This window comes from Mus caroli, chromosome 1 (genome assembly GCF_900094665.2).
Source record: "Mus caroli chromosome 1, CAROLI_EIJ_v1.1, whole genome shotgun sequence".
Lineage (NCBI taxonomy): Eukaryota > Metazoa > Chordata > Mammalia > Rodentia > Muridae > Mus > Mus caroli.
Window position 1 is genome coordinate 46705700 of NC_034570.1, and position 22998 is coordinate 46728697.

Below are 22998 nucleotides of genomic sequence, written 5' to 3' on the forward strand. Positions count from 1 at the left end.
AGCGTCCCATGATGAATGGAAAACGAAATTATAGAATATATGCACCATGGGATACTATTTATACAAAAACATATGTGTTTGCTACTTGCAACAAGGTGTATGGGGCTAGAAATTGTTCAGGTTAATGCATAGTAGGTTGACAATAAGCAGCAGTAATGCACCTTACAGTTTTAAAAGCTACAGGAGGTCTTACATATTCCATCTACAAAGAGATAGTGTTTGAGATGATAAATGGGCTTAACCTGCTTTAGATAATCAGTGTATCCTTGGATGAAAACACAATATAATATCCCATGGATATGTAGTTTTTATTTTTAAATTTATATGTTAGAATGGGCAAATGATATGAATAGAAATTCTCAAGATATATGAATTACCAAGAAATACATGAAACAGCAAACAACTTCATAAGCCTTAGAGTAAAGTATAGTTCATTATGAAATGTACGCTCAGTGTGTGAGGCCCTGGGCTTAAGCTTCAGAACCACCAGGAAGAAAAAACTATTGGAGTTACCATCTCACCCAGTCACATGGCTTTAGTCAGTATAGTAATCTTGTGGTATCAATGTGGTGTGAAAAGAACTCTCCCAGTGTTGATGGCAGTTTAAGTGCTATGTATACGGTGGAAAGGAGAGAAGATCCCTCCACAAACTAAAAGTAAATGTACTATGTAAACCAGTTGCCCCACCTCTTAATATGTCTAAAAGAAGTGAAACCAGCTAAAAACCAGTTCCTGCCAGTCATATATATTGCTGCACGACTCACAGTAACTATAATAAGGAATCAGCCCTTGTGAATGGAGAAGTAGCTGATATAGATACAGAAAAGAATGTTTCAACCACAAAGAAAAGCGAAATTTTATCAAGATACATGGGACTTGCAGATACGGGATGCTAAATGTGCTAAGCCCAGAAAGATGCTTGTGTATTGACACTGACAGCTTGCATGTAGAATAGTGGTTTCCAGTGGGAAGATGGAAAAAAATAACTGAAACCACAACTCAGAAAGAATAAGTTTCAGTGTTTTTGGAACCTAGTGGTAACTGTCGTTCAGAGTGATGTAGTCTGTAGATGATGAAGCTCCTGAAGAGAGGACCACAAAGGCTTTCAATAATAAATGATAAAGAGAGGGGAATATTGATTACCCTGCTTTGGTCAGTACATACCAAATATCAAACTGAACCCCACTGATATGCATAGTGACTGTCTTTTAAAAGGAAAGGATGCTCATATGCATAAGTAAAGTAGAACAAAGCACTAGGAAGATACGCTAGCCAGTAAAGTGCTTGCCATGCAAGCAGGAGGCAACTTTAGTCTCCACAATCCCCACAAAAGCTGGGCATGGTGGTGCACACCTTTAATACATCAGGCTAGCCTGAAGTTCCAGCCCAGTGAGAGACCAAGTGTCAGAAGAACAGAAAAATATTGGGTGGATACTCCTGAGGAACAACACCTGAGACAGACTTCTGGCCTCCTGCAGATAGCTACCCATGTGTCCACCCACATATACACACTCACACATGCATGTCTACATACACAAAAGAAGAGAAAAAATGCACAAGACTATAGTAAAAACTATATTACAGAGTATGCTGTATTGTGTTGGTCAAGGCCAGCCAAAATTCTAGGCCCTAGGATAGACCCATATCCTTATAGATGCAGCAGGGGACTCACACGGGGAGAAAGATAGTGCCTATTTTTGGAGACTGCTTCAGGCCCAAGTAGCCTAACAAGCATACACACAGCAGTTAGAATGATCACACACCCGCCTTGGAGTTTCCATCTGAGAAACCATCCTGAAAGTGCACTTGGCCAGGCAGGAAGCACTCCCTGAGAGCTTGAGCTCATTTTCACTGTTGTACCATAAATGCTTCTTTAAATCAGGATGGGAGGAAAGCAGAAATTGTAATGGGAAGAGTTCTTAGTATTGGTAGTTACAGTGACAAAACTATGGAGTAAAAAGCCACATTGCTAAGTCAGGAGAGAAGAGTTCAAGTCTAACCCATGCAGGGAAGCAGTTAGTACCTTAAGCAGTTGAAAATGAAATCATACAGTTGTCTGCTTACAAAGTCAGAAGGAAGAACACTTGGATTTTTAATGATTATTTTGTTAAGCTGTTAAGAATCGGGTGATTGTCATACTGCTTCCATTTGGCAGGTGAGTTGTTACATGTTCTGTGTTAATAAAGTTAAACCTTACACATCTCAGAAGCCAGCTACAGACTGAGAGTTCAAGCTTAGGTTTGACTCCTTCCATCATGCCTCATCCAGAGAAGTGAGAGATTACATTGTAAGGTGAGAATGAGCATGAAATTTAGGAACTCACTGCTACTTCATAGTATTACAGTGGAATTAGATGCAGTATTTCACACATTTCATTTGGGTTGCATAATAGTTTGGTACTTTGCACTCTATTAAAGTAGATGAACCGAGCCAGTGAGATAGCTTAGTGGGTAAAGAAGTTTGCAGCCAATCCTGACTTCTATACCCAGCAACCATCTTATATAAAAATGGAATGATAAATAAGTAATGTATATTGTTAGCATCAATTGCTCCTAAAAGGGGGGGTTAATAAAGGCATATCATTACTAGTTATTGCTGCAGATTTTATGCCAATACCAGTTTGTTTGTTTGTTTGTTTAATTCCCACAGGGAAAACAGAAATGGTTTATGAAGCAGAGCACAGAAGAATCCACTGTTGGAAGAAAGCTTTCAGATCATAAGTTAAACAGCACACCGGATGCTGACTGGCTCCAACTCAAGCCTCTTGCTGGTATCAAACTATTCCAATGAAAAACTTAAAATTGAAAAGTTGTTCCTATGTGTTTGAAATTTCTTTTCTTTGTGGTTTTTCTACTGTGATCCTCCTTTAATGTGAGCGTGTCTTGTAATTACAATTCTGTGCATGCAATGGAACCAGGTAGATTAGGAGCAAGGCAAACTTGCCGCTTCCTTTTTAAAAAATACGTGAGAGAAGTGAAACAAGGGTCAGGCCTGGTGGCTCACCTGTAATCTCAGCATCTGGAAGCCTAGGGCAGGAAGATCTTCAGTTCAAGGCCTGCCTAAGTTACTTAGCAAGACCCCTCTGTTTCAGTGTCTCAAAAAGCAGAAATAAAATGCAAAGCCACTCTGTATCAAAACTAGACCAACCCACAGAATTCAGCAGTCTTCTGTGTCAGTGTTAGAACTCTCCGCCCTCTGCCTCAGTTTTCCCAGTACTGAGATTGCAGGTATGCATTACCACGTTCAGTGAGCGGTACTGTTCTTGACAGGGTACAGTTTCCTTTATCCGTGATTGGTTATAGAAGGAAAATGAAAAGTTGCCTCTGTAATTAAAGAAGAATAGCTTTACAAGGTGGCTCAGACAGTTAAGATTTTCTTACCCTATACCTTCAGTTTGCATTTGAGTTTCTCTTTCCCCTCCATGTGCCAGTGGTTCTCAGCATAGATGGCAGCCTTCCCTAGCTGTCCAACTCTCCCAAAAGACCATTGGGAGTTATCCAGGTCTCTGTCATAAAACAAATAGTTCTGGAAAATAATCTTTTTAAAATGACTTACCAGATGTGGTCAGAACATTCCAATGAAGATCTCTCAATAGTATATTATTTGTGGAGCACATGTGTAGAGAACTTTGCCATCAGCTAACTTGGGCAAGTAATTTAAATTTTAGCTGATAGGCTTTAGAAAAATTATTCTAATGGATTGAGTTTTAAAATGCATAAGGGAAATACATTCATTTAAGCGGTTTGACCTCACTGCTGTTTTGCCCAGGGTTAGATTAGCACATACAAACGCACTTGCTAGATCAGCATATCCTTTATTCTAATGTAGGAACGGATGACTCAGTAGTCTCTGAAGACCGGCTTAATGAGACTGAACTGACGGATTTAGAAGCCCAACAAGAATCCCCTCCTAAAAATTACCTGGGTGTGGAGGAAGAGAAAATCATGGACCATTCTCACAGTGATGGATTGCACACCATTCATGAGCACGAGGCCCGTGTGACCTCACATAACCACCATGAGGAGGATAAAGCTGTGCTGAGGAAGCACAGCCACCAGTGGCACCACAGACACGCCCATCATTCACACGGGCCCTGCCACTCCGGCTCAGACCTGAAGGAAACGGGAATAGCCAATATAGCCTGGATGGTAATCATGGGTGACGGCATCCACAACTTCAGTGATGGCCTCGCCATTGGTAAGTGTCCTGGAGCTTGGGTTACAGTGTATCCTTTAAGCATATTTTCCCTTTCCCACTAAATCCCTACTAACCTTACAAGCTACAATCTATACGGTTAAAATTTACCTACAAGTTTTGAATGTCCAGCTATATATTACTTCCATTTCTATTTTCTCCAACAGATACGGTATTTGGAAATTAAATAAAATGAAATTTTAGTACTTTTTAGTTCTATTGAAGCAAAGTCAGATTACTGAAACTGCTATTTTAACATAATCGAACTCATAGACACCCCTATAAGAGTCCAGTGTAATTTCAGTCTTGAATTTAATAAAATTTTCACAGCTTTTGAAAAGTTTCACATTAAAGCCTACAATAACAAATTGACATACATGTATGACCTATACATGCAGTTGCTGGAATATAAACTAATGACTAATCTAGAATATTAACTGTCACCAGGGCATGATTCTCTTTGGGATCTAGATCCCCTCTCTTCCCCCATTCCCCCTTCCCCCCACCCCCTCCCCCCCTCACAGGGTTTCTCTGTATAGCTCTAGCTGTCCTGGAACTCACTTTGTAGACCAGGTTGGCTTTGAACTCAGAAATCCACCTGCCTCTGCCTCCCAAGTGCTGAGATCAGAGGCATGCACCACCACTGCCCAGCTTTGGGAATCTAGATTTTATTAGTCAGAAATAAGCTTTGGTTTCCTTCAGAAAGCAAAAGCCGTATTATTTTTATAATCATAGTAGTTACTGATACTAAAGAATACTGACATCTGCTAGTGGGATGAGACCTTACACCCCCAGTGTATGTTGAAAAGCCATGATGTATAAGTTGGGTGAGTCAAGTACAGTTGAAGTTCCTGCAGATAGAAGGAGCATCTCACTGACAGTGGAGAAAACGGGAGGCCTGAGGCTCGCTCACTCACTGAACCCTGTGTTCATCATCCTGTCCAGGGGCAGCTTTCAGCGCCGGACTGACTGGAGGCATCAGCACGTCCATAGCCGTCTTCTGTCATGAACTGCCACATGAATTAGGTATGAGCCTCAAAAGTCTTACTGCCTTTCATCAAATCTAGGCTTCCTTCAGTTGTAAAATGTATGAAACAGCAGAGATGTTAAGACAGAAAATCTGACAGGTGCAGAGTGCCATCTATGGCCAGGCATATCCCAATATAAGACTAAAAGTAACTGCTTCTTGTATCGAAGTATCAGCGCCTGTGTGCTTTTTGCTGCTGTAACAGTGGTACTATTAAAAAGGATCATATAGGGGCTGGAGAGAAGGCTCAGCGGTTAAGAGCACTGACTGCTGCTCTTCCTAAGTTCCTGAGTTCAAATCGCAGCAACCACATGGTGGCTCACAAGCATCTGTAATGAGATCTGATGCCCTCTTGTGGTCTGGTGTGTCTGAAGACAGCTACAGTGTACTTACATATAATAAATAAATAAATTGGGCCGGAGTGAGTGGGGCGGAGTGAGAAGGAAAAAAAAAGACGGATCATATATAATGAATAGGTTGGCAATCATAAATTAAAAGGAAATATTTCTCCAATGTCTGATTGTGGTGTTAACCCTTTTTTATTTTATTTCATGTGTCATATACGTTTTATTTTCTTAAAGGAACAGGGTAAAGTTTTCTATTACATAATTGAAAATTGAACCAGAGGAACCTAAGACAGTTATTTCATCAGAGATGATGGAAAGATCACATTGTTGTCCAGACACTAAATAGAATGTTGTTTAAAGAGAGTTGGGTGTGTGGATGGTTATTATAGAACAGGAAAATAGTTTCTGACTGTCACTCTTTAAGGACCACTGAGGTTTTGGAATAATCATTAACTTCTAGTCGCTTCTTTTTTTTAAACCATAAACTTTGATGTTTGGACAATCTTGTGGGCACGGGTGCATGTGTGTGTGTGTGTGTGTGTGTGTGTGTGTGTGTGTGAGAGAGAGAGAGAGAGAGAGAGAGTCTTACATGATTTTAATAAAGTTGGACTCTCAAAATGCTTTCAGGGTCTTTTTCTCTCTCTCTTTCTAATGTTTTCTTGCTCATGATTGTATATACGATGATCTCAATATCCAAACTGTTTTGTGCAGGTTCTTATTTCCTATTCATTTCAATTTCCCTGTCATTATTGATAATGATGTCTTCTGTTTATTTTATAATTGTTATTAAAAGTTATAATGAGAGGTTTGGGGATTTGTTTTGTGTTGTTGAGATAGGATCTACCAAATAACCCTTGCAGCTCTGGAACTTGCTAGATAGACAAGGCTGCTCTATGTCAGTCAGTTTTGCCTTGACCTCCCAAGGGTTGGGATTAGAGGTGTATACCACTATGCTTGACCCAAACTCCCTCTCTGTTTCTAAGCAGTGTGTTTAGCAGGAAAGCAATCACATTTGAAAAATGAATCATGTTATTAGGACTCAGCTCAGATAAGCTGTGCATTTTCCAATCCCCCTCAAGTACAGCAGAGAGTAAACTTAAGTCCTCTGTAACATGCTTAATTGTCTAAGGAGTTGTCTAAGGAAAGTTGTCCATTCACTATTTAGATTTATACAGAGTTTTCTCTTAGTTTATATTCATTTTTGACATGTAGATGGTTTGCTGTATGCATTTCTGTGCACTATGCACATACCTAGTCCCCAAGGAGGTCAGACAACGGTATCAGATCTTCTGGCTCTAGAATTACAGATGGTTGTGAACCACCTTGTGAGTTCTGTGAATCAAACCCAAGTACTCTGGAAGAGCATCCAGTGTTCTTAACTACTAAGCTATTTCGCTAACCCATATAATTTTTAAATATACGATAGTAAAGAATATCAAAATTAACTCTTAAAAATCACAGTAGTTATTGTTAGTAACCATATTATTGGATCATACTCATTAACAGCTTTGGCAGGCACTCTGCATTTGTTGTGCTAAGAAATGTTGTGAGAAGAAAAGAATACTGACTTATCTCATTATGAAGATTGTGTGCTCTGTCTGATTGCATTTGTAGGTACTCCTTTGACTTTGTTATAATACACAGACTTTTACTGAGAAGGAAGGTGAAGTAAATATGCAAAACCTCAGAGGCTTCACGGCCTGAAATAAGACTAGAGCAGGGAGTTTTAAGTGAGATATCTCATTTTATACAGACTATGTAAGACTGCCCCACTTGTATTGAGCTTAAGTCTATCTATGCATAGAGTCTGTTTACTGGAAACTACCATTACCAGGTGAAGTCAGAGGTGACTTACGGACTAGACGGTTCAATAGTATTGCTTTTTTTGTCGTTGTTTAGATTCCCATCAGTCAGGACAACAGTAGGTTTATTTTACAGAGATTAATGAGTTTAAAAAAAAAAAACTTTTATGTGAAAAGGAAACAGTTTGACATCTAGAAAATTTTGAAAAATGGCAACAGATTGATTTGAAATTTGGTGTAGCCACATACCCAAAATAGTGGTACTGAGAAAAGCGCAGACATGTAAAACACTGAAACAGCTTAGTGTTTCCATATATATATATATATATATATATATATATATATGATGTATTTTATTTTTCAACAAAGGTACAAAGAAAATTCCACACAGGTAGGCTTCAGCAAATGGTACTTCAGTGTGGGATGTTCAAAAGTAGAAGCTGTCAAGAGTCTGTGACTCATACCCCACACGATGAATAAAATTAACTCAAAACAAACCATTAATCCACACAGTCTGGGATAGTAAATTCCTAGTTGTGTCTTCTTAGGCACATTACTAAAAATACAATCCATCAAGAAAATAAAATAGATGACTCCAGACATATTTACAATGTAACAAGACATTGCTTTAGAGAGTGGGGAAAATCTTTATAAAAAGCCATTAGGACCACAGTATTTAAGTCTTCTTAGTTTAGTAATAGGAAATTCTCTAGACCCCCCCCCCCCAAAAAAAAAACCTTGAATAGACATTTACTAAAGAAGATAAAACTTGGTATCTAAATGTGAAATTTCCGTTCCTGGGTTTGTTATATGTTGTCAAGGATGTGAATAACTATAGTCTTATTATATTTGATGGGAATGGAATTTCCTACAAAATAGAAATATAATGAATAAACTGGCTTTATTGAAGAGAAATGAAAACTTGAGCTGATACAAAAGCCTGTTTACTGTATACAGTGATTTCATAATTGCCCCAAATAATACTTAAGCTAAATGTTCTTCAGCTGGTAAATAAAGTGTGATACATCTGTGGGCTGAAGGGTGCTGAGTAATACAATGTAATTTCCTGACATAGAGTGCTGAGGGTTAGTTATTCTTATGTGCATTATGCTAAGTGATAAAAATCCAGACACAAGGGCTGGAGAGATGGCTCAGTGGTTAAGAGCCCTCACTGCTTTCTGAAGGTCCTGAGTGCAAATGCCAGCAACCACATGAGGGCTCACAAGCATCCATAATGAGATCTGATGCCCTCTTCTGGGGTGTCTGAAGACAGCTACAGTGTACTTACATATAATAAACAAACAAACAAACAAACAAACAAACAAATCTTTAAAAAAACAGACCCAAACAATGCATATTGTCTGACTTTTCATACAAAATTTTAGAAAATTCATACAAAATTCTGTGGAAAACAGACAAAAAAGCAACACAAAACAATTTGTTTGCTGTGTTAGTGGTAAAGGGCCCAGGGAATTGGAGAGCTAGTGAAGTAGTAGAGTTTCTTAGTAGTTGTGATTACATGGTATGTGTGTTAGCAAAGATCTGTAGGGGTCTAAGAAGAAAACAGGAGCAGCTTTTGCGAGTCATACTTTTATGAAGCAGAGCTAGAGTTCATAAAAAGAAACAGTTTTAATTAAATTATGGACAGGCTCTGTTGAGAGAAAGACCCCAAGAGACCTACACAGAACACATGTGTGCATGGTTTAAGAAAATGACAGTTGTACCCACCACTGGAAGGACAGAGGCCGCTATATCTTATTTTTGTAGGAACTAAATAATAATTCCTTCTGAAGGGTCCAAAGTTCAAGGCCAGCTTGGGTTGCACGAGGTTCTGCCTTGGCAAACACTCTTGGGATTCTGATTGGTTAATTCATCCTCCTACTTTCTCAAGAATGAAGTAAATCATCCTGCTTTCCTGTCGTAGCAGGAAAGACTGGGCATTTGATGCAGTTCTATAGTTTGTCCTTCACCAGTGCTCATTAAGGATTAAATCATGCTCCTTTCTAAGCCACATTTCTGAAACTATAAAGGAAACAATGTGTTTCAAAACCAACCTACAAGAGATGCCAGAAATCTCATTTTACTCAGCTCCCTACCAAAAGGTCCCCCTTTAATTTAGCACAATTGATTCAGCGTGAATTTTACTGCAAGTACAAAGGAGAAATGAATGGAGAAGTAAGTGAGCTAGCTCCTTTCATACAGGAACCTAGAGCAGCCTGTACAAATAAAGCAAACTCCAGGGAAGAATGGAGAGAAACAGCCTGCACAGGGCTCTGCAAGAGGATTGGGAAGCATTGTCCTAGCTAACTTTATGTCACCTTGATACAAGCTGTGGTCCAGAGAGAACTAGGACTGAGAAAATGCCTCCAAGAGATCTGGCAACTGGGTATTTTCTTTCTTCTTCGTTTCTTTTCTTTTTGAAAGATAGGATTTCTCTGGTTAGTCCTGTCCAGGATCTAGCTCTGTAGACCAGGCTGTCCTCAAACTGAGAGATCTGCTTCCCTCAGAATTAAGAGGACCCTGCCCATTGTGGGTGGTACCANCCCTGGGCAAGTGGTCCCTAACTTCCAAGCATGCCATATGCAGCAAGCTACAGTAAGCAGCACTCTTCTCTGAGTCAGCTCTTGCCTGCAGGTTATACCCACCTCCCCATTTTGAGTTCCCACCTTGGCTTCTCTCTGTAGACTGTGACTCTCATATGTAAGCCAGACATCCTTTCCTTCCCAAGTTGCTTTTGGTCATGTTAACCCTAAGTTACAGCAGCAGTAACCCTAGGAGAAAGGAGGGAAAGGAATAAGGGGGCGAGTATTAAATAGAAACTAGAGAATGGCAATGTTGAAGACATTGGAAGAGCTTCTAATTTTCAAATAAATATAATAATTGAAAGATAGTGCTGTTTGTAGTTGATAGCAGTTTATTGGAATATGGAGAAGCAATACTTTGAAACAGTTTCACTGTTGTTAACTTCTTACTTGCTGTAAATGAAAACTTTGTAGCCATGAGAATTTCCTTAAGAACAGAGCCCTATCAGTCATCTACATAACACTTGCATATACTGTTTATTGTTTGGTTGGAGCCTTGGATATTCAATAACTAGAACAAAGAACACTGTTACAGTAAGTGAAGCTGTACCTTGTATCTCTCAGCTTGAAGACTCTATGTCCAGCAGCATTTGCATCCCTCTGAGTAACTGCTTTTCCCAGTGATCCCTGTTAGATGAAGAGAAAATGGCTTTCTTTTTGGTTTCTTCCTTCTTGTTGCTGTCTGTTTCAACTGCCCCAGGGTTCCTCCTCTTGTGCCCTTGGGTCTGTTCTCCTTGCAGCAGTGTGCTGCTCTGCAGAGCTGGGCGGGGCAGTCACATAAACATGAGGAAGATGAAGGGGAAAGCTCTTTTCTCTCCTTACATTTTTTTTCTAATTAAGGGTTTGTTGTTATTTCTTGGGAAAAAACCCTCGTGCATACATAGCATAAAATATACATAAGAAACTATTACTACTCTTCTAACTTTGCCCATTTCCTACTGATGAGCAGAAATGAACTTGGAGTTGTTACTTCTAAAAGGGGATGAGTATATTTATTTTCTCCTTCCATTTTGTCTTGGTTTTAGTTTGTTTTTGCTTTTTTAAGACAGGCTTTCTCTTTGTAGCCCTAGCAGTCTTGGAATTCAATCTATAGACCAGGTGGCTTCAAACACAATTAAGCCAGGTGTAATGTCAAGATTAAAAATGTGTGACACTACACCTGGCTTAATTGGCTTGGTATGTACAATTGCTTGGCTCTCCATGTTATGTAATTGTACCACATACAGGACGTAGAACAATTCTGTCACCCCTATAGCTTTTGCTCTACTGTTAATGCTGTGTCTTTATAATGCATTCTTAATTTTTAAAATAGTTTTTGTCCACTCAAAGTTATGTTTTCAAATCCTGTGCTTTTAAAAATAACTTCTCTGAATTGCAGGTGATTTTGCAGTTCTTCTAAAAGCAGGCATGACCGTAAAACAAGCAATTGTGTACAATCTGCTCTCTGCCATGATGGCTTACATAGGAATGCTCATAGGCACGGCAGTGGGTCAGTATGCCAACAACATCACACTCTGGATCTTCGCAATCACTGCAGGCATGTTCCTCTATGTGGCCTTGGTGGATATGGTAAGATGCTTTAGATAACTTCTCTGTTGTATTAAAGTTGCAAATAGAATACAGCCTTAAAAAATGGAAGACATATTTGGAAGTGGTTGGAAACTGCAGTGTATTTTTAAGGAATATGGCCAATTTTAAAGACTGAAATCTAAATAATAATTAGAAAAAACACTTACTTTAGAATTTCTTGGAGCAGCTAAAAATTTCTAACCAACTGTGTCACAACTCAACTAATAGTAGGATTTAGAGATACAATTACAGAATAATTAGACTCATTGCTGTATTGCTAAGAAGAAAGCAGACCTCCTATGTGCATTCTAGTCTTTAAAGTTACTAACAGCAGCAGTTGTTCATTTCCATTTTACACCAGTACTTCACAAGGTAGACAGTGTTTCTGTGGGGCTGCCAGTTTCTGTAGGTTTCATTTTTACATTTTAAGTAGATAATACTTTTACCTTTCTCCCTGGCAAAACTTTCAGGTCCAAGAACAGCATCCCTAAGTCCCTACATTGACTTGCTAGGCTTTCACCATCCTGTTGACTCTGTGCTCTGTCACTTCCTCTATGTGTCACAGATCACCTTTCCTGAGGGAGAAACTCCTGCTTCTTGCAGACCCTTCATGCTTCGCCTCCTCATTTCTTAGGCAACACATCTGCACTCCTCGGGTGTGGAACCCATTAATTCCTGCTGTGCTTTCTGTCCTTGACACTTGTGTCTTGATCTATTGATAACTCACCAACTGTTTGACTTTATTTCTCAAGTTTAGTGCCTCTCCCACAAAGAGATGGCTCTAGGGAAACAGACATTATTGTCATCATTATTAGTTGTCATCTGCCACTGGAAATGCAGTTCACAGCCACTAGGATGCTAGTGATCAGAAGAAAGATTTTACAGTAAGAATTTGTGGGATTTTTTAATTACCATTTTTATTTATTCCTTGATAGTTTTATGCAATATATTCTGAACTCCTTCCCAGCTCCACCAAGACCCTTCCCCAACTTAGGACAAGGTCTACATTATATATGGAACTGCAAAAAAAGCTGACTGAAAAGAGAATTGGGAACTTGTTTTGTTTTGTTTTTTAATAATAGGAACTCTGGGCTTTCTTTTAAAGACTATGGAAGAGTTTATGTACACATTGTCAGGTACAGTATGTCATCTGTGAATTATAGAAAACCTTGACAGGGCTACAGAGTAGAAAAAATGACCACATCTTTATTTTAGCTACACTGCCTTGACTATAAGAAAGATTACTTACCCAAAGCCATTAGAAGGCATTCGGGTAGGTATTGGCAATACACAGGTATTGGCTTTACTTGACGTTCCTAAAGGAGCCTCTGTGGAAATGCCTGTTTGGGGAACTTTCAGGAAAGGTGATCTGTGACACAGAGAGGAAGTGACAGAGCACAGAGTCAACAGGATGGTGAAAAAACTGGCAAATCAATGTAGGAACTTAGGGATGCTGTTCTTGGACCTGAAAGTTTTGCCAGGGAGAAAGGTAAAAGTATTATCTACTTAAAATGTAAAAATGAAACCTACAGAAAAAGCAGTGCTATTTAGCAACCACTATGGAAATAATTCTCTCTCTTTCCTTCTTTGTGTGTGAGTGTGTGCGTGTGTTACAGATAGTCATACCAAACAAAGGTCCTTAGGAAGACCAGTCAGGCTGTATCCTGGAGCCCCATCTTTGTAAACAGTCATAGTGCTGGGTACCAGGAGACCCTGATCAGCTCTTTGCTGGGTTATGACAGTTGAGGTGACATTCAGGTAAAACTTTTGAATGGCAGAGACCCAGCATTGTTTCAGTCTTGCTGCCAACAGGAATCCAGAGGGCATGTTTGTGAAACATGTATGTTGCTTATGCTTCAATATTACGGGGAGTCAGAAGGAAAAGTTTTTGTAACAGTAAAAACTTAAGGAAAGGAAGAAAAAACAGTGCAATAATAATAGGCTTACTAGGACTGGATATCTGAAGTTGCCAGTCTGTAAGCCTTTCAGATTTTAAGTGTCTTTGTTAAGGTGTGTTTCTCCTTTCAGCTTCCAGAAATGCTGCATGGAGATGGTGACCATGAGGAGCATGGCTTCTGTCCAGTTGGGCAGTTCATTCTTCAGAATTTAGGACTGCTGTTTGGATTCGCCATCATGCTGGTTATCGCCCTCTATGAAGACAAAATTGTGTTTGACATCCAGTTCTGACCATTCCCAGTATCTCTGTTGATTGCGAGAATGCTCGTGCAGCTTGCCTCTGTTCCTTGTACTGTATGCACATCGCTCAGAGAATCCAGTGGCCTGCACTATTCACAGGTTCTGTAGATTTGAGCCTAACCACGAAAGACTGGTGCTCAGCACTGTTTTCTCTGCATGAATGGGTCTTTTAAAAGTTTGCGATAAAGTCAGAACATGGGACTCCGTGTACCAATATTGATAGAAGTTTAAGAGAATCATATAAAACACTAGTCTTTTTATTAGTAGAAACTTCTGTTGCTATGCAGAAATAGAAATTAAACCAAAAAAATCATTTAAACTTTAAAAATATTTTAAATGGACATTGAGCAGACATTTTTGCGTGTGTGCTATGAATGATTTTAGTGCCCTCTATTCAGCTAAATACATACATATGGGATTAATAGGGATCAACTTGACGCAACTTTGAAACTGCATAAAGTTGATTTTAGGAACTAGAGGGAAGCCAAGGCTGCACTAGGGTATGGATTTAGCATTGGGGAAAGCCCTTATTCTTGAATCTAGAGTTACTATTTTTGTATATATTTGCATAGTGTTCAAACTTGCAGCCTAAACTACTGAGATTTGTGATTGTATGTTTGTGTGAACTTCAGTTTAATGAAAGATTCATAATGGTTCTCTGCATACTGTACTTGGTGTTGGATTTTTCTTTTTAACTTTGTTTTTATGGGGGAGGGTGAGTCAGAGGATGTAGTCAGATACTTTTTTCTTAACATTACTACTCTAGAAAAATATCAAAGAAGCGGCATTCCATTTCCCTAGTACTAACTAGGTTAATTGGAAATTTTAAGTTCTGGGTGTTCATGTTATTTTACCAGTTTGGCATTTGGAACTGGGAGCACATGCTGTGGCTGGTAGTAAAATCCAAGTTTGCCATGCCTATAGTCTGTATATAAAATGTCAGCTAAATGGTTACTGCACTGGTACCATAGCTACTTTGCTACCAAGTATATGACTAAGCCAAAATCACTTCTATCATTTTGTGCCAAGATACACTGCTGGTGCCTGATATGGAGCGGTCAGTGTTTGGGTGCCTGCTCTTATACCACTGGGGCAGTGATGTGTGAGAAGTCTAAGTCACATTTCGTCTGATTGTGACTCATAACTTGTAGACTAGTCATGTGCATACAACTGTTTACATCCCATGCCACCCACTCTTTGCTTATGCAGGCAGATGTCTGAACCGCGTGCAGCTAGCTCTATTTTAACTGCTTGGCAGCCAGGATATTCCTTGGGAAAAACCACATAAGAGCCAAACCCTGGCCCTTCCATTTTAAATATTTTTATTTAGTCCCTTCTCTGGTTCTTTTCCTCTTACTCTGATTTTCCTTTTAAGACAAAAAACAAAAATTTGAGGGCAGCACATACGACCAGTTGTCAGAGGATAATCTCCAATGTTTCTCTGTTATGTTATAAGCAAGGGTTATTCGGCCTTACAGCATTTGTCTCTTTCTCAGCCCTCCTTGCAGTAAGTGGTTTTGTACACAAGTTTTCAGCACTGGGCATGCCTATGACAGTCATTACTTCACCTCATTGCTTGGCCCTTTNAGCAACCTTGCTAAAAGGTGCTGGTGTGCTCAGTGCTGTCAACTTCAAGTGACTCGGATATTTTGCTTTCAAAACCAAGATACACTTATCCTTCATTTTTGAGTTTGATTTCCAAGGAGGGTTGTGCNTTCCAGCATTACATCTCCTTCATTTCAAACAACTGCTGGAATATACTCTCANTCTAAAATGCTTCACAAAGCTGTTATGCCTACAATATACAAAGTTTTATATTCTCAAACAAATGGTATTATCTTTATTTGCTAGATTTTCTTAGTCATTTCAGGGGGCTTTAACAGTTGCTGCTAGTATTTTGATAGTGTTCCACCAGTATTTAGTTTTTACATCATTCTAGTGTATAGTTTCAGGTCTCACTAGACAATCCTAATTCCACTACATTTCTGTTTGGCTCCAACATTCCACTTAGCTTGACTAGCCTAATTTTAACATGCTTGTTGGAGGTCACCAATATTACTTGTATGATGCTGTCACCATGTGACATCCATAAAGATTTTGGTGTATACCACATTGCATTCAATCAGCTGTGATTGTGCTTAGAAATACTATAGTAACTAGATGCAGTNTGAACCTTTTCCATTAACAGTAAGTCAGTGGCTTCAATGTGATTATGGTCCTGCAAGGTGATACTTGCTAAAATATCTAAACATTTTTGTTGTTGTGACTGAATCATTTTTTTTTTTAAATTTATAAAGCTGGAAGTGATGAAATGCTTTTTTTCATTGTCAACAGTGGTGTGTCATTTTATATATGTTCCTAATGCTTACGGAACTCTCCCAAAATAAAATTATTCAGAAAGAAAATGTGTAGTGTGTTTTCATTGTCTGTCTCAGAACACTGAATCTTCATTGGTACTTTAAAGTCATAATTAAGAACATTAAGTTTATTTAAGCCAAAGCAAAATTTAAACGGTAAAATGCAATCTAACAAGAAGTTGCAAGAGATGATGCCACCTTCAGATTATGAGTTTAGTTGACACAGCAATGCCACACCCCGTCCAATCCAGTGTTCCTTGGGGTGGTCAGAGGGAAGAATCATGGCAATCACGAAATTTGTGGAGTGGCCAGTGGTGGAGAGTGTGCCCCTCCTCTCGCTTGTCTTATACAGTGGAGCAACGTAACTTGGTCGTTTGGGTATGTCTGACTTTTTGCATGGCTTTAGCCACATCTGGAAGAAAGCACAAACACCTCTTTAAGTCAGAGCCATTAAATGGCATGTACTTTAGCTACTGTGATAGTTCCAGAGTAAGGTTATATCTAAAACCTATGCCCTACATAGATTGCATTTTTTGTCAACAGTGAAATGGTTGTTCGAATATAAAGATGCCTAACTATCTCAGAACCAGTATACAAAGAGAAAACAGCTTGCCTCTGTTAGAATCATACTGCCCACTCCCGTATGCTTTCGATATTATTTGGTTTAATTGGACTAGCCTTGGAAATATTACCATTTTTACTCTTTTTCTACAAAGAAAGTATTCTTAGTGAACTTAATTATAACCCATCTTAGTAGTGGTTTCTTAACAGGTTGTATGCAAAATGTTTTTACAGTAAACAGTTATGTTATAAAATACTGCATGTGCCATAATAAACAGTTATTTTACTTGAATCACCTCCCCATTGTGGATGGATAGTATGCATATGTGCTGTGTTTAACAGCCATGAGCCAGGCAAGGGGATTCAATAGAGGCACCTAGCAATTTACCTGCTCCTCTACAAGAACTAAACCAAGTCTGTAGAGTTGAATGACTTTGGGAAACACTGGAATTCAGTTATCAGGATACAAAACCATTGTAAAATCCAGACCTGGGACAGCAGCAAGGCAAGAGAAGCTGCCCACCTGCCACCCAGTTTCATTGCTTTGGGAGGGGCTCACTTCCAGCAAATGTCCCGTACGTACACTGTGAAGTTACCAGGTACTTCCAAGTGTATAGCCTAAGAGGTAAGGCCTGCCTGAATTCAGTCCATATAGGTTGGCTTCACCCCTCCAGCAGATCTCTAAGGTACTATAGTCAGTAGTCACCCTAAGAAGAGGCCTGACTGACTGGATTGTTCTAAGGGTCAAACACCTTCACACAGTCTTATCTCAAACCTTGCAGCCATTCTCTACCATTCTGGCTTAGCAGGAGATGTTCTCTACAGGCTGAGATTACTACTACGTGGTGATAAACAGGTGCAATGTAGAGGGAGCCAAAGGTGCCCTTCACAAGAACCTGGGTATAAAGGAGCCTGCCTGTGATAGGATCCCTGATGTCACATGATACCTCAAAGCAAGGGTGAGAAATATTCCACCGCCTCCAGCCTATATTGTGTTTGCCAAACCACACCCCTCTGGCTGTAGCCCTGCCCCAGAGGCATTGTCCTGGCAAGTCTCAACAAACAAGTCAGTGCTACAATGACAGTTCAAATGAAATGGAGAGAATAACGTACGTACAGCAGCCCTCAGTGTACACAGCCAAAAGTATAGCTAAGAACTGTCAGACACATATCCCTGCTGTCCTTCCGGAGAGAGCCCTGGGAGAGGGGTTTTGCCTGATCTTGGCCATGACCCACTGAATTACTGATGCTGTTGCCATTACACATTGTATCTATTACATATATACATAATAGTATATTACATATTACTGTTGCTAGAACAATCTGGAAGAAAAACTTCAGGAGCCACAGAAATACTTCATCTGTCCCCAGGAATGCACAGGTAGGGGCCTACCTGTAGTAGTAGATAGCTACTGGGTAGACATACCCAAAGTAGTAGCAAAAAATAAACTACCCCACTGAACCTGTCCTGGGCCCCTGCATCAGTTGCCTCACACTTACCTGGTCACACACTGCTCACAAGGAAAGGTGAGTACTACAGGGGGTGGGAGGAATTTTGACTCCTGTTGCTCCCTGTGAAGCAACTGTACTTGTAGAGTGTCTAATCAAGAGTGCTTAGACCCTTCACTGTTGTTGAGCAGCCAAGACTAGCGCCCATTCAAAAAGCAGCCAGTATCAACAGTACCTGAGAAGCCCCACCAGCATTCCCGTTATCAGAGGAACTATATAGGGAGTACTCTGCTACCTATTTCATTATTGCCAAACTGTTAGTGTCCCTCTCATGGGTAATCCATAGACAGATGGTCTGCCTCTCTTGAAAGTATGTGCTCTGCCAAAACTTAATAACTACAGTCAAAGAAGCTACAAGGACATTGTAACATTGTACTGCAATACACATCGGAAAGTGAATTCAGCATAAAATAGTGAACTAACACCTTGATACACATCTTTAAAAGGAAGTCATATTCTAAGAAGTCTATCCCATATAAGAAAGAATCCACTTCACTAGATGCACAGATTTCAACATATACACAAGAAATTTCAAATATTTAAAAATAATAATCTAAAAAATAACTCCCTATTGACAGATTCCAAAGATACTGAGGTTGATGAAATGCCTGATAGATTCTAAAGAATGGTTGTGGGAAAGCTTAGTGATATGTCTGGGGCTAGGGGTGGGGTTTAAGAGAGTTGGTACAGTGTTTTCTTAGCATGCACAAAGCCCTGGGTTCAGTTCTCAATACTACACAAAGCCAGGCATGGTGGCAATAGACCTGTAACTCTAACATTTGGACGATGGAGGTAGGATGCTCAGGAATTCAAGGTCACCCTCAGCATGAAGTTCAAGTTCAGCTTGTGCTGTATGGAACCCTGTATCACACAAAGAAAATCTCATTGACAAATGAGATTCAAGAACACACACACACACTCACACACACACACAAATTGGGAAGACAATACAGATATAAATGAGGAATTATCAAACACAGAAAGAAAGATTGCTGTGAGTTCAAGGCCAGCCTGGGCTACACAGTAAGAGTCTCTCTTAAAAGTCAAAGAAAATGTAGGTGCAAGTCTCCAAATCAGACTAGCTTAAGCAGTTATATTCAGTATATTGATTCTTGGGCTGGTGAGATGTCATCTGTTAAGAGTCCTGACTGTTCTTCCGGAGGTCATGAGTTCAAATCCCAGCAACCACATGGTTGCTCACAACCATCCATAATGAGAAAAAAAAAAAAACCAAAAAAACCAAAAAACAAACAAACCTATGGGCCAGAGCGAGCAGGGTCCCAGAGCGAGTGGGAGAAAGGGAAGAGAGAAAAATGGGAAAAAAAAGAAAAAGAAAAAAAGACATTATGACAGAATGAAAAGACTACAGATCTTTGTAGCACTAGTAAAAGATCAAATGTCTGCATAATTGACATACTTGAAGGAAAAAAAGACTAAAGACAGAGAAAAATCTGTTCCATAGAATAAGAGCAGATGTGTGTATAGATGGGAGGTCTTAGATTCCAACATTACACATTACAGTCAACATGCAAAGGTACAGTACAAAGTAGGTACGGGGACAGGGCATGTGTTATGCATGCCCAGAGGTGTCAAAGGATGTGAGACATCTTCCTCTATCATGTTCTACCTTGGCTTTTGAAACAAAATCTGTCATTTGACTTTGAAGCTCAGTGATGGCTGGCCAGCAAGCTCTAGGATCTGTCTGTCTCCATCTCCTAACATGGTTGCAGGTGTGTGCTGTGCCTTTGGCTTTCCATATGTGAACTTGGGTTTTCTTGCTATCACAGCTTACCCATGAAGCCATCTCACCTCCCAGAGATAGTTTTAAAACTTTCAAGAGGGAAAGCACCAAATCACACTGAAGGGAAGCCCTGGTGGTTACCTACAAGTTCTCAGCAGAAACCGTACATACCAGGACGTGGGATAACATATTTGAGTTTGGAAAGAAAATGATTGCAACTCAAGCTACCTATATCCAGCAAAGCTGTCCTGTAGAATTATCAGAACACAGTCCAAGGATGGAGTCCTGTAAGAAGAATTCTGAGGGCTTGTGAAAAAAAACTTCAAGGAAATAAGACAAAAATTGTTATTTGTTTATATGCCTCTACGGGTAAACATGTTTTTGCCATGTGGGTCTTGCCCTTGTGATTGTAAACTTTACTAGTGTGACTCTTCTTAACCCTCAGAGTATAAATTGTCTGATGCTCTGAATAAAGTTGGCTGTTGCATAAGATTTTAGCCCACCTCATTTATCAGCTCCATTCTCCCTGGTTCCACTACCACTAGAGCAGTAAACAAGAATGAAGATCTTCCAAAAAGATCTTCCAAGATAAATATAAACTAAAACCATTTATAACCACAAAACCAACCTTACTAAAGATGCTTTTAAGAGAACTCCATATCCAGAAGTAAACAAACAGAGACTATTATCATGAGCACATAAAGTATAAGTTCCACAGGAAGAGTAGTACACTGCAAGAAAGCTAAAACAACAAAGTTATCGATACAATCAAACCACAGAGATAAATATAAATTAAGCAACATGAATTAATCAATGCTCTAAACAGAAGAAAACAGAAACCATGACAGGCATACCATACCTTTCATAACTTGGAATGACCATGGCCATAATTCTTCAGTTAATTGATACAAATTTTTAGATAGATTAAAAGGCAGACCCAAAGTACACTGCCCACAAGAAACTCAGCTCAACCACAAAGACACACAGACTGGAATGAAAGAGTGGAACATGATATCCCAAACAAATGGAATCCAAACCCAAGAATGAGTAGTTACATATAACAAAGTAGACTTTAAGTCTAAGAAAATAAGAAGAGAAAAAGATCACTGCATAACAGTCAATGAATCAATTCATCAAGAAGATAAATATACATGTGATATCAATTATCAATTTTATAAAACAATGTTTCTAGATAAAAATGGAGAATGGGCTCCAATATAACAATAGCAGGGGATGTCAGTACCTCATGCCCACCAATGAATAGTCATCCAAATGATGCATCTACATAGAAAGATCAAAGTTAATCCACATGGTAGGTAAATGGATTCTTTACTTACAGTACAGTGCACCCAAACACTCTAGAAATATGAGAGGCCACATGATGTCCATTTGTGTAGTGTTACTACTCAGCTTTTTTGCTCCCATCTAAGTTAGTGCACAGCAATCAATTATGTCATCACCTTACCTGTACTGGCTAGTTTTGTGTCAACTTGACACAGTTGGAGTTATCACAGAGAAAGGAGCTTCAGTTGAGGAAATGCTTCCATGAGATCCAACTGTAAGGCATTTTTTTCAATTAGTGATCAAGGGGAAAAGGCCTCTTGTGGGTGGGACCATCTCTGGGCTGGTCCCACCCACAAGGGTTCTATAAGAGAGCAGGCTGATCAAGACAGGGGAAGCAAGCCAGTAAAGAACATCCCTCCATGGCCTCTTCATCAGCTCCTGCTTCCTGACCTGTTTGAGTTCCAGTCCTGACTTCCTTTGGTGAACAGGACATTGCTGATGAACAGCAATGTGGAAGAGTAAGCTGAATAAACCCTTTACTCCCCAACTTGCTTCTTGGTCATGATGTTTGTGCAGGAATGGGAACCCTGACTAAGACACTTACCCCTGTTCCCCCTAGCTTTTAATTACACCTTGGTCTTTGTTCTTTCATTTCCTCTTTATGTTTCTTTTCTATTTTAAAGTCCTTGATGATTTAATACACTGTATACTGAGTTTGGTATTTATGCCCCTCCACTCCCTTCCAGTGCCCCTTCTCATCTCTCTGTACTTTCCTCTGGTGAAGCCTTTCTTTCCAACCAGCCCCTCCTCCTATATGCTCATACTTTTCAACACACTGAGTTTGTGGTTGCTTATATGAGCACGAGTAGGAAATCACTTACTGAGAAAGGGGCAACTTATCAGTGGCTACACCACTGAAAAGAAAGACTCTCCCTGAGCCATTTATTGCTGTCTCAAGTACCTGAGCCCAAGTGATCAGAAATTCTAACTTAAAATTTTTCTTCACTTTTGTATATTGTTAGGGAATGCTTTCTTCTCTCTTCTTTTCATGTGTGTTATATATTTGTCCAATAATTATTCACATATGTGTGGGTACACATGAATGTACAGGGACACATGTGTCTCTGTGTGTGTTTATGCCTGAGGTTAATGTCTGGAATCTCAATTACAATTTCAGTTTATTTTCTTAGATGGGATCTGTCAATCAAACACAGAGTTCACTGATATACTGGTGTTAATTCTTCATGGAACTAGAATCATCCTATTCCTGTGGGAGCCCACATTACCCAGAATAACCAATGAAACCTGAAGCAAAAGCATTAAGTCTGAAGTCTCCCAATTCACATAGGGAGGAATGCTCCAAAAGCACGCTAAGGAAAGCATCATGGTGTTTACATATGGATGGCACAGCTCATGAAAACAGAATGGAAAACCCATAGAGGTACCCATTCCTGTGCTGCCAACTAACCTGACCAAAGCATCAAACTGTATCTCAAAGAAAGATAGCTTCTTTAGAAAGACCATTTTCTTTTTTCCTTTTTCTTTATTATTATTTTTTTATTAGATATTTTCTTTATATACATTTCAAATTTCAAATGTTATCCCGAAAGTTCCCCATACCCTCCCCACACCCACTCCCCTACCCACCCACTCCCACTTCTTGCCCTGGCATTCCCCTGTACTGAGGCACATAAAGTTTGCAAGACCAATGGGCCTCTCTTCCCAGTGATGGCCGACCAGTCCATCTTTTGATACATATGCAGCTAGAGACACGAGCTCTGGGGGGTACTGGTTAGTTCATATTGTTGTTCCCCCTATAGGGTTGCTCA

At 39.6% G+C, this 22998-nt stretch overlaps 2 protein-coding genes across 9 annotated transcripts in view; one reads left to right on the forward strand and one right to left on the reverse strand.

Annotated features, from left to right (window-relative positions):
* Positions 1 to 16122, forward strand: part of Slc39a10 (solute carrier family 39 member 10) — a 116656-nt gene extending 100534 nt beyond the window's left edge. For all 8 annotated transcript variants that reach the window (XM_029476662.1, XM_021161642.2, XM_029476657.1 and 5 more), the window contains 5 exons: positions 2650 to 2770; positions 3829 to 4197; positions 5140 to 5220; positions 11331 to 11521; positions 13550 to 16122. In XM_029476662.1, coding sequence (XP_029332522.1) covers positions 2650 to 2770; positions 3829 to 4197; positions 5140 to 5220; positions 11331 to 11521; positions 13550 to 13708 — 921 coding nt within the window. In that variant the 3' untranslated portion in view covers positions 13709 to 16122. The remainder of the gene's footprint in view (positions 1 to 2649; positions 2771 to 3828; positions 4198 to 5139; positions 5221 to 11330; positions 11522 to 13549) is intronic.
* Positions 16123 to 16224: 102 nt separating this feature from the next.
* LOC110293198 (dynein heavy chain 7, axonemal-like) overlaps positions 16225 to 22998 on the reverse strand; it is a 17691-nt gene continuing 10917 nt past the window's right edge. The window contains exon 4 of the mRNA XM_021161033.2: positions 16225 to 16486. Within this exon, the coding sequence (XP_021016692.1) occupies positions 16280 to 16486 (207 nt within the window). The 3' untranslated portion in view covers positions 16225 to 16279. The remainder of the gene's footprint in view (positions 16487 to 22998) is intronic.